The following is a 12,544-nucleotide window of genomic DNA, read 5'->3' as shown; positions in this document are numbered from 1 at the left end:
TAATTTCATAGCTTCCTTTTTCCTAAGTGATGACGTAGAACTTTCAGTTATATGGAGTGGAGATAGAAATGAAGCTTGACATTGCAGGTCTATAACTGTGCTTTCAAGCACTCTGGGTATATCGGGAATAAAGCAGGCTCTCAGTGGATACTTTATATGCAAACTAATGAATAAATCGTTTTAAACTGTAAAAAGAAGGGAAAAAGGGAGGGGAGCTGGTCACGGAAGAGGAGGGGACACACGAGAGCATATCCGTCCACCCCTGTGGCCGTTCCCTTAACAGGGGACTGACCATTCACCTACCCAGGAGAAAAACTCAAACGGCCAGAGGAGGAAGTCAATGGAGTGGCTGGTTCAGCTCATTTCACCATCAGAGATAAGTCTGAGGGGCGCTACTATAGTGCTCTCACCACAAAAGAAGAAAATCTAATTAACAGTATTAAGGGAGTGCGGGAGGAAACTTCTGGAGGTGATAGATATTTATGGCCTTGATTCTCGTAATGGTTTCTCAGATGTCCATGTGTCTCCAAACTCAAGTGATTTTTTTTTTTTAAAGAAACTAACTTAAGACAGTGTAGCGTTGTGGAAAAAAAACCATGAATTCTTCTAAGGTTCAATGTCCTCACACACACAAAGGAGAGAACACTCTTGTACCTACTGAATATGGTTGTTGAAAGACTAAGTGACTAAAATTATATAGGGAACAAACCCTGCTGAAAACATCTGTAGAATGCTAAACAGCAAACGCATAATGAAGTCAGTCCACTGACGTTCACATTACTTTTAGTCAAAGCATATTGTGGACTAATTAAAAACTGGTATCTAGGGGTAGCAATTCTAACAGAGGAATTGCATTCCCATTTAAATATTTTGTTCATATAGAGAAAATTTCTCTCTCTCTTTCTCTCTCTAACTTGGTATAACTCAAAGAGAGTTAAATTAAAACCCCTAAAACAATTTAGAAAAAAATTTGCTTTCTAGATGGAAAAGAATTATTGAGCACATTTTAAATTGATGGAATACATTAAAATGACAGATTACACACTAAAAAAATCACTATCTCCCTGAAGAGAACAATAAAGTGTTGAAGACACTAAATTTATACTTACAAAGAGGCAACATTTAGAAAGTTAAACAGAAATCCGTGAATTTCTTGTTAATGAGACACCATAAACCTCAGCACATATCACATGTTGTCCTTTGACAAAGTATGTTTGATCCCTTATACTCAGCAAGCCTCGGGGCTTCCCAGGTGGTGGTAGTGCTAGGAACCCGCGTCCCAGTGCAAGCAGACATAAGAGACCCAGGTTTGATCCCTGGGTCGGGAAGATCCCCTGGAGGAGGGCATGGCAACCCACTCCAGTGTTCTTGCCTGGAGAATCCCATGGACAGAGGAGCCTGGCGGGCTACAGTCCATGGGGTCACAAAGAGTTGAACACAACTGAAGCAGCTTAGCACACACCCACTCAGTAGGCCAATGAAAGAACTTGAGACTAAGTGACAAAATAATTTAAGCAAATACACGCTCTGCAAAGTTTTTAAAATAATTCAAATGGAATGTTGTTTTCTGATGGCAACATTTTTTGGTGTCTCAATTGTATAAATGTATACATTAAAGTATGTGGGTAGCTTAAAAATAAATAAAAGTATGACTACCGTGACTATATGAAAACTGTGACAAACCTAGGCAGTGTATTAAAAGGGAAGAGACATCACTTTGCCAAGGAAGGTCCATATAGTCAAAGCTGTGGTTTTTCCAGTAGTCATGTACGGATGTGAGAGTTGGAACATAAAGAAGGTTAAGCGCTGAAGAATTGATGCTTTTGGACTGTGGTGTTGGAGAAGACTCTTGAGAGTCCCATGGACTGCAAGGAGATCCAACCAGTCCATCCTAAAGGAAATCAACCCTGAATATCCATTGGAAGGACTGACATTGAAGCTGAACCTCCAATACTTTGGCCACCTGATCCAAAAAGTTGACTCACTGGAAAAGACCCTGATGCTGGGGAAGACTGAAGGCAAAAGGAGAAGGGGGCAGCAGAGGATGAGATGATTGGATGGCATCACCAACTCGATGGACATGAATTTGAGCAGACTCTGGAAGACAGTGAAGGACAGGGGACCCTGGTGTGCTGCAGTCCATGGGGTTGCAAAGAGTGAAACGTAACATAGGGACAACAAAAGTTCATCTATCGGATACCCTCAGTGTGAAATTAGGATCTGTGAGCCTCTGGGGGGGTAGTTAGGTTTGGGTGAGGCCAGGAGGATAGAGTCCTTGTGATGGGATTACCTTATAAGTACCTTATTACCTTATAAGTACCCTTTTAAGAAAAGACACAGGAGTCTCTTTCTCTCTCTCCGTCATGGGAGTACACAGTAAGAAGGCAGCCATCTGTGAGCCAGAAAGAGAGCCTTAACAAGAACCGGATCAGCCAGCATCTCAGTCTTACACTTTCCAGCCTCCAGAACCATGAGAAAGTAATGTCTATTGCTGAAGCCACCAGGTCTCGAGTATTTTGTTATGGAAGTCAGAGCTAAGACAACCTCTGTGCACAGAAATTTTTCTTTTATATTTCAATACTGCACTAAAAATGTTTATCATTGACTACAAATTAAAACTCTGGCTGAATCTGAAGCCATTCAACTATTTCTTCATCATTTGATGGCAATATTGACCTTAGTTAATGAACATCATCTCTGCTTGCATTAGCAACAGAAATGCTTTCCTGGGAGAAGGAAACTTATATAAGTTGTATTTGAGGACATTTGTCTCTAACAATCTTCAGAAACTGATTGTGCTGTTTCACCCCTAAAGAATAAACAGGGTAGGGGCTTCCCTGGTGGCTCAGAGGTAAAGAATCCACCTGCCAATGCAAGAGACACGGGTTTGATCCCAGGTCTGGGAAGATCCCACATAGTGAAGGGAAAGTCGCTCAGTCGTGTCCAACTCTTTGCGACCCCATGGACTACACAGTCCATGGAATTCTCCAGGCCAGAATACTGGAGTGGGTAGCCTTTCCCTTCTCCAGGAGATCTTCCCTACCCAGGCATCGAACCCAGGTCTCCCACATTGCAGGCAGATTGTTTACCAGCTGAGCCACAAGGGAAGCACGGGAAAACAGGAGTGGGTAGCCTATTCCTTCTCAGCAGATCTTCCCGATCCAGGAACTGAACCGAGGTCTCCCACGTGCCAGGGTGCAATAAGCCCGTCCTGCCAAAACTACTGAGCCTGTGCTCGAGAGCCCACACTCTGCAACAAGAGAAGCCACTGCAGTGAGAAGCTCACAAACCGAAACTAGGGAGTAGCCCCAGCTTGCCAAAACTAATAACTAAATAACTTTTTATAATAAATAAATATAGGTCCATCTAGTCAAAGCTATGGTTTTCCCAGTAGTCACATGTGAATATGAGAGTTGGAACATAAAGAAGGCTGAGCACCGAAGAACTGATGTTTTTGAACTGTGGTGTTGGAGAAGACTCTTGAGAGTCCACTGGACTGCAAGGAGATCCAACCAGTCCATTCTAAAGGAAATCAGTCCTGAATATTCACTGGAAGGACTGATGCTGAAGCTGAAGCTCCAGTACTTTGGCCACCTGACGTGACAAACTGACTCACTGGAAAAGACCCTGATGCTGGGAAAGATTGAAGGTAGGAAGAGGAGACGACAGAGGATGAGATGGTTGGATGGCATCACCGACTCGATGGACATGACCTTGAGCAAGCTCTGGGAGTTGGTGATGGACAGGGAGGCCTGGAGTGCTACCGTCCATGGGGTCACAAAGAGTTGGACACGACTGAGTGACTGAACTGAACTGAACTGATAGCATAGGGAACTGTATTCAATATCTTATAATAAACCAGGAAAAGAATATATTACACATAGAGAGAATTATGTACTTATATAGCCCATATATGCACCCTTTGAAGTACATCTGAAACTAACACAACATTATAAATCAACTATACTTCAATTGATCAAAAAAAAATCTCTAAAGAGCTCTCTATATTCTCTGGGGCCATTTCTGTTTTCCCACTCTGTTAGATCTCATACCTTTAAGATTTCTGCTTCTTACAATTTGCCAAACCAATCATCTCCATATTCCTAAGCCTGATGGTCAAGACCCAACCTTTATCCCACTGGACTGAGCAGAAGAATTGGGAATAGTTGATTACTCGTCCCTCCTTGAAAATTTCTCATTATTTAACTCTAAGAAAGGCACCCTCACCTCATTTTTCTCCTTTCTTCTGGGGGTTTTACCTCACTTCACTCAACTCTTCATACTGGAATTCCTTGAGACCCAGTCCTTGTACCCCTATAATTTTATCTAAACTCATTCCCTAAGTGATACTATAATATCACTGGGCTTTCAATACCACCTGTACGTTCATCTATTTCCAGTTGACATCTCCAGCTGGTGCAACAGCCCCTCTTATTGTGACTTCCTAGAGGCACCCCTAACTCAGTTAATAGCATTTCATTTTTCTGATTGTTCAGGGCAGAACAAACTTGAGGTCATCCTTGAGCTTCTCAGTCCCCATGGCAGGTAGGATTTTGCTTCCATGAATTGCACCTTCTGATGTTATGCATGTGAATATGTTATATGATCTGGGGACAGAGAATTAAGAGTGCTAATGAGCTGCCCTTAAAATAGGGCCATTTCTCTGAATTCTATTATACAGATGAGCCCAGTGCAATCACAGGGCCCCTAAAAGAAGAAGAGGAGGGCAAAACATCTGGTCAGAGAGATGTGAGCAAGGACAGAAAAGAAACAAGAGGAATTCAAAGCTTGAGAGACAGGTTCAACCTACCGCTGCTGATTCTGACAATGGAGGAGGAGGCTAAGATTTCATGGATGCAGATGGCTTCCAGAAACTGAAAAGGTTCTGCAGACAGACTACCCGATAGAAACTCCCAGAAGGGAGCAGTCCTGATGATAACCTTGATGTCAGCCCACTGGGACCCACACCAGACATCTGTCCTATGGAACCCTGTGATAATTACTGAGATTATTTTCAGCTGCTAAATTTGCAACAACTTGTTATGGCAGCAATGGAAAATTATTATATTCCCCGTCACCGGTTCATCAGCATTTCCTGTCAGCTCTATTCTAAAAATGTATCCCCAAATTGACTACTTCTCACCACATCCTTGTTCCATTTTGGTCCAAGTCCCCATCATCTCTCGCTGAGTTTATCAATAGAGCCTCCCAACCAATTTCCCCGCTTTTACCCTGGAAATCCTTCCATGAGTTCAAAATGCGGCAGCCAAGCCAGTTCTGATAACTCACAAGGGACAGCAGGTCTCTCTTCGGCTCAGATTCTCCAAAGGCTTGAGCAGGCATGGGAAACGACAGCCAGAGGCCATGCCACGACCCTCTGCTTCCCCAAGGGGTCTGGCTCCTCTCCTGTCTCCCCACTTGTTCATCTGCTCCCACCACCCTGGCTCCTTTATCAAGCTGGGATGCTCCCCGTCTCTGCACTCACCTGACATGCCCCTTCCCTCATATGCCTTCAGGAGGCAACAGTGGACTCCTCAGCCTTTACCACCATCTGCACACCACACGGGGCTTCCCAGGCGGTGCTAGAGGCAAAGAACCCACCTACCAAAGCGGGAGCTGCAGAAGACGCAGGTTCAATCCCTGGGTGGGGAGGATCTCCTGGAGAAGGGCATGGCAGCCCACTCCAGTATTCCTGCCTGGAGAATCCCCATGGACAGCGGCGCCTGGCGGGTTACAGTTCATGGGGTCACAAAGAGTTGGACTCGACTGACGCGACTTGGCATGGACTAATCCTTTCAGACAGACCTCTGTGTGTGGGACTCTCGACTCTCTGCAGCTGCTCACCTGCATTGCTGCTCAAGGGGAATGATTTATTCTTTTCCTTCCTTCAAGTATCTAAACTTTAATCAACCATCAAAATCAGAGTCACTCAAAAAATCACAGCCACCAGAAAACGTTGCCCACTCTGCCACCTCCATCAGACTTCATTTTTAGTCACTGTTTTCTATTTTACTGATTTTTTTCTCTTTTTCTACTTAGACTGGAGTTTTTCTGAAGATAGGATTCATCTCTCTCCCTGCTCTTTGATTACCCAAGTGACAGCACAGTTCCATGCTTATAGCAACTCATTAAAAATATTAATTCAGATTTTATGGTTCCCATGTTTTCACAAATTATAGTACCTAACATAACATATTAGAGTTTCCTCTTGTTCTCTGGGTTTATTATTTTACAATGCTTAATTTCTTATTAACAGTAACTTCAGTTCAGTTCAGTTCAGTCGCTCAGTCGTGTCTGACTCTTTGCGACCCAATGAATCGCAGCACGCCAGGCCTCCCTGTCCATCACCATCTCCCAGAGTTCAGTCAGACTCATGTCCATCGAGTCCATGATGCCATCCAGCCATCTCATCCTCGGTCGTCCCCTTCTCCTCCTGCCCCCAATCCCTCCCAGCATCAGTAACTTAGGTATTAATTTTTTCCTGTAACTATTTTACACAGAGGGCTTCCCTGGTAGCTCAGTGGTATAGAACTCAACTACCAAAGAAGAGATGTTAAGTTTGATCCCTGGGTCAGGAAGATATCCTTGAAAAGGAAATGGCAACCCAGTCCAGTATTCTTGCCAACAAAATCCCATGGACAGAGGAGCTTGGAAGTCTACAGTTCATGGGGTTGCGAGAGATATGCCTTAGCAATTAAATAATTTTACATAGAAGGCTTTATAATTTTGTAAATATTTTCTTGTTGTTTCTTTACTTTTAAATCAACATAGGGCTTAAATCCACCTGCATTCAAATTTAGGAATTCTCTGCCAACACCTGCTGGGTAAACTTGGAAAAATCACTCACTCTTTCCCTTCACACCCATGGAAGGTACTGGGAGGGACAGGTGGGTATGCTGAAACTGAAAGATAAGCCCTTGTCCCTTGATGTACATACAGCTTCACAGAGGAGACGGCCATTCAAACAGGAGCTTCACATGAGCAGAGAATAATAAAATGGGAGGTGAAATGGTCTGGGACAGCCTTCTGTAAGATTTGACGCCTTGACTGACTCTCAGCTCCTTCATGTGTAAAATAAGAGATTAGACTAGGCCGTTTCTTAGGTCCTTCCCAGCTAGGAGATTCTTTGTCACTCATTCTATATGACCAAAAAAAAAAAATCTCATAACTTCTAGTTTGACGATCAAGCCCACACAAAACCATAAAAAGAACGGCTGTAGTCTTCTTATTACTGCAATTATTGTATAGAATGAACCGTCAGTCTTCTAAGATCCACAGTTCCTCTTTGAAAGCTTTGGAGCCAAGAATGTTACTAATTTCTCCAGACTAGACAGGTTAGAATTATAAGTAGCTCAAGGGCCAGTTCTTCGGCTAAATGAGTTACACTCCCCCTGCCCCCTACCGCCTCCACCCACAAAAAAGAAAACAGAAAACTTGTTTTCCAGGGATTTTTATTTTGAAGTGTAATTAATGGGTCATAGGTCTGTACTGTTTGTATGCTTGCTTCAGATTAATTCAGCCAGTAGTTTTAGAGACAATCAAGATAAACTAACTTATATTTGATTCTTTGAAGCTTTCTACATTTAAACCTAAAGTTGGAGACTCTCTCTCATACTGGAACTCTGGAAAGTAAGACTGCAAATCAAACAAAAACATCATCTAAAAGAATACACAAAAACTGAGAAACGGTATAGTATTGTAAGGGCAACCAAAATTTTAAGTGTGTATTCTTAACAAGATGTGATACTAAAAGTCAACCAACTTTAAAGGATAAGCCAATCGATTATTCTATCCTGCGAGTATTGGAGGTAAGTGACTTCACTACTGTGTCTATCCAGCTAGAAAAGGCAGAGGAACCAGAGATCAAATTGCCAACATCCAGTGGATCATCGAAAAAGCAAGAGAGTTCCAGAAAAACATCTATTTCTGCTTTATTGACTATGCCAAAGCCTTTCACTGTGTGGATCACAATAAACTATGGACAATTCTGAAAGAGATGGGAATACCAGACCGCCTGACCTGCCTCTTGAGAAACCTATATGGAGGTAAGGAAGCAACAGTTAGAACTGGACATGGAACAACAGACTGGTTCCAAATAGGAAAAGGAGTACATCAAGGCTGTATATTGTCACCCTGCTTATTTAACTTATATGCAATGGCACCCCACTCCAGTACGCTTGCCTGGAAAATCCTATAGACAGAGGAGCCTGGTAGGCTGCAGTACATGGGGTCGCTAAGAGTCAGATACGACTGAGTGACTTCCCTTTCACTTTTCACTTTCATGCATTGGAGAAGGAAATGGCAACCCACTCCAGTGTTCTTGCCTGGAGAATCCCAGGGACGGGGGAGCCTGGTGGGCTGCCGTCTATAAGGTCACACAGAGTCGGACACGACTGAAGTGACTTAGCAGCAGCAGTAGCAGAATACATCATGAGAAATGCCGGACTGGAAGAAACACAAGCTGGAATCAAGATTGCCAGGAGAAATATCAATAACCTCAGATATGTAGATGACACCACCCTTATGGCAGAAAGTGAAGAGGAACTATAAAGCCTCTTGATGAAAGTGAAAGAGAAGAGTGAAAAAGTTGGCTTAAAGCTTAACATTCAGAAAACAAAGATCATGGCATCTGGTCCCATCACTTCATGGGAAATAGATGGGGAAACAGTGGAAACAGTGTCAGACTTTATTTTGGGGGGCTCCAAAATCACTGCAGATGGTGACTGCAGTCATGAAATTAAAAGACGCTTACTCCTTGGAAGGAAAGTTATGACCAACCTAGATAGCATATTCAAAAGCAGAGACATTACTTTGCCAACAAAGGGTCCGTCTAGTCAAGGCTATGGTTTTTCCAGTGGTCATGCATGGATGTGAGAGTTGGACTGTGAAGAAAGCTGAGTGCCAAAGAATTGATGCTTTTGAACTGTGGTGTTAGAGAAGACTCTTGAGAGTCCCTTGGGCTGCAAGGAGATCCAACCAGTCCATTCTGAAGGAGATCAGCCCTGGGATTTCTTTAGAAGGAATGATGCTGAAGCTGAAGCTCCAGTACTTTGGCCACCTCATGCGAAGAGTTGACTCTTTGAAAAAGACTCTGATGCTGGGAGGGATTGGGGGCAGGAGGAGAAGGGGACGACAGAGGATGAGATGACTGGATGGCATCAGCGACTTTATGGACGTGCGTTTGAGTGAACTCCAGGAGTTGGTGATGGACAGGGAGGCCTGGCATGCTGCGATTCATGGGCTCACAAAGAGTCGGACACGACTGAGCAACTGAACTGAACTGAACTGAACTGATAAGATAATACTAAATTTTGTAACACAATCTCATTAGCAACAGGAACAATTTCATTGGGAAAAAACTTCATTAACAACTTGAACAATTCGCAAGGAAATCACTTGATTTTCAGGTAGGTAATTTTAAATATATATATATATATATATATATAAAACAATTTTACAAAAATTTTGCCTTTTTTCCTCTTTACCAAGAGACCTGGGACCTTTATCTATGTTCACTAAAGAAAGCTACTTTTTCCCTTGAATATTTCATATAGTTAAAAGAAAACCTCTCATATTTAAAAGCAATTCTATCTTGCGCTTCTCCACCAAAAAACAACAAACAAACAATACAAAATGCCACCTCAGAAAACGATTGTCTTGTCCTTACCTTCTTTGTCATCATGGTGGATAATGGCATCCTGGATCATGTCCGCAAGATTAAAGTGAACCTTCTGCTTCTTCCCATGCTTCAGCTTCTTCAGGAGCCCCTCCTGCTTCTGAAAAGCTTTCTCTCGCTCATAGTACGCTTTGACTTGCTCACAGCGCATGCGTTTCACCAGCCGCTGCCGTTGGCCCAGGGGGAGGGACTCCAGCAAGCACTGGTCAATTTCCATTTCATGGGATCGGAAAACGTTACATAGCTGAAAGCAACCTGAAAGAAACACAGTGCAAAAGTCAGTAGACCTTTCGCTCCAGCCAAGACAGCAGCAATGCAAGCATCACCCATCATTCAAGTTGGAAACCCATCCAGTCCTCTGTGTGTTCAACAGCTAATACAGACCCTTTTAGAGACTCCTGGAAAAGCAAAGCAAGTGGGTGTCTTACTCAAGACTGCAAGAGGGACGTCCCTGGTGGTCCAGTGGTTAGGACTCTGTGCTTCTACTGCATGGGCATGGGCTGATCCCTGGAACTAAGATTGCACATGCTGTGGGTCATGGTCAAAAATAAACAAAAATAAAAACTGATGCAAAAAATTAATGACGAAAAAAAGAATCAAAGCTAAAAAAAAGACTCCATACTAGTAAAATAGATGACATAATGAGATATCAGTTCAGTTCAGTTCAGTCATTCAGTCATGTCCGACTCTTTGTGACCCCATGGACTGTAGCGCAGCAGGCCTCCCTGTCCATCACCAACTCCTGGAGTTTACCCAAACATAGGTCCATTGAGCCAGTGATGCCGTTCAACCATCTCATCCTCTGTTGTCCCCTTCTCTTCCTGCCCTCAATCTTTCCCAGCATCAGGATCTTTTCAAATGAGATATAGATATGTAGTTTTGCTCAACATAATTGCTAACAATCCATCCTTTCCTTTTTCTTTAAATCCCTACCAAAGGCTTAAATATTTTACCACAGCATTAAGCTACTTTATCATTGAATAATGCCAACTAAACCTTACACATTAAATTTTGGCAGAAAGCCATTCCAGGTCTTTGCAAACACCCTTATAAAACTACTAATGACTCTGCTGATCTAATGTAATAGCATATATGGTGGTGGTGGTTTAGTTGCTGAGTCATATACGACCCTTGCGACCCCATGGACTGTAGCCCACCAGACTCCTCTGCTCATGGGATTCTCCAGGCAAGAATAGTGGAGTGGGTTGCCATTTCCTTCTCCAAATAGAACATATCAATCAGTTCAGTCAGTTCAGTCACTCAGTCATGTCTGACTCTTCATGAGAGTCGAATAGAACACATGTATACTATCAACTGTCTGTATGACACAGTGACCATTTTCCACCAATTTATTGGTGACCCCTTTTCCTTGTCATTAGTGACGTTCATTTCTAGAAGACCTAATGATGGTTAAGTATAAAGATTGTGCAATGGAAGACAGATTTTTCTCTTGGCAACTCAAAATCATGGATGGAACTGTTGCTGTCAAATCTCTATCTTATTAATATAATGAATAGCAAAAGTGAGTTCTCTACCATGGACCTGAACATCACCCCTTTCTATTTCCTACAAACATGACCCCAAACACCCATAATGGATTATACAAACATGTGTCAAAGTCTCTGTCTTATTAATATAGTGATTAGCAAAATGAGTTCTCTGTCCTGGACCTGAAAACCATCCCTTTCTCTTTCCTATAAACACCACCCAAAAGCCCTGTAATGGCTTATACAAATTGGTATTGAAACCGGACAAAAGCTTGTGGGGTTCTCCTAGGTTAAAAAAAAGCCTTCACTGATTCCTGGTTTTTTGTTTGTAGGAAAAAGGTTTCAGCCTCCTGGACCTGCCTTGAGTTCAAAAGGGCAGATTCAACCAGCCACAAATCAGAGGAGTGATGGAAATGCAGAAACAACGGAAAGGGGGCAGAGGGCAGTGCAAGGACAGGGCAGCGACCTGGCAAGCTGCACGTCTCCTGAAGGGCGCAGAGAACACTTTGACACAGATCTCTGAGTTCTTCCATTGGAACTAGGCCCTCTTCAAGAGGGACGATGGTAACTTCAGGCTGAGCACAGGCAAGCGGACCCCAGACTGGCTGGAACCAGAAGGCTGATGACTGAGACTGCCAGACACTATCCTGTTACCTCCCCACAAACTGATCAGAAGAAGGTCATGTACCCTGCAGACCTCCCTGCCAATTTTGTCTATAAAAACTATTCCCTGAAATCCATCAGTGAGTTCAGGTCTTGTGAGCACAAGGTACCCATTCTCCTTGCTTGGCCCTGCAAGTGGGAGCTTGTCTGGGCTTTCTGCTCATCAGGCACACAAACTTGGGTTTGACACTAGCGTATCTACCACGACATTAAAATTTTACTATCAGCAGAAAATAAATGTGAGACCACTGAAAATTCTCAAATGTGGCTCACAAATACAGGTTCAGATAATTGTTTATAGGTTCCTCTCTTAAGACATTTATGATGGAACTCTCAGGAAAGTCAAAGTCACTGCATGCACAAAAATGTGGCTGATCACAAGTCACGTCTGGGAAGATCATACCAAAAAGGTTGACTTCTTTGAAAAGATATGGCATTCCTCTGACAGTAAGAAAACTGTGACAAAGCTATTTTCATTTTTATTTCACGTGACACTCTGAAAACCTTTATTTTCACATGCACCAGGCATAACCATCCCTGCTGTGCAAGAAAAGAAAGCCAAGTTGAAAGAGGCTGTGACTTGTCCAAGACCAAAGAGATGGTATTATGACAGAGTCAGAAATGTTCCATAGAGGCTCAAGACAGAGACAAAATAAGAGAGTGATTCCTGAAAGCCAGATTTTATGTATATTATCATACATTACACATATGCACAAGG

General features: G+C 42.9%; 1 protein-coding gene across 1 annotated transcript in view; it reads right to left on the bottom strand.

The window, feature by feature from the left end:
• Positions 1-9,893, bottom strand: part of MYO16 (myosin XVI) — a 395,654-nt gene extending 385,761 nt beyond the window's left edge. Inside the window, exon 1 of the mRNA XM_052650218.1 lies at positions 9,668-9,893. Within this exon, the coding sequence (XP_052506178.1) occupies positions 9,668-9,893 (226 nt within the window). The remainder of the gene's footprint in view (positions 1-9,667) is intronic.
• Between the last annotated feature and the right edge of the window lie 2,651 nt (positions 9,894-12,544).

This window comes from Budorcas taxicolor, chromosome 12 (assembly GCF_023091745.1).
Source record: "Budorcas taxicolor isolate Tak-1 chromosome 12, Takin1.1, whole genome shotgun sequence".
In the NCBI taxonomy this organism is placed as follows: Eukaryota; Metazoa; Chordata; class Mammalia; order Artiodactyla; family Bovidae; genus Budorcas; species Budorcas taxicolor.
Note: the sequence above shows the minus strand (reverse complement) of the source record. Positions and strands in the feature narration are given on the sequence as shown.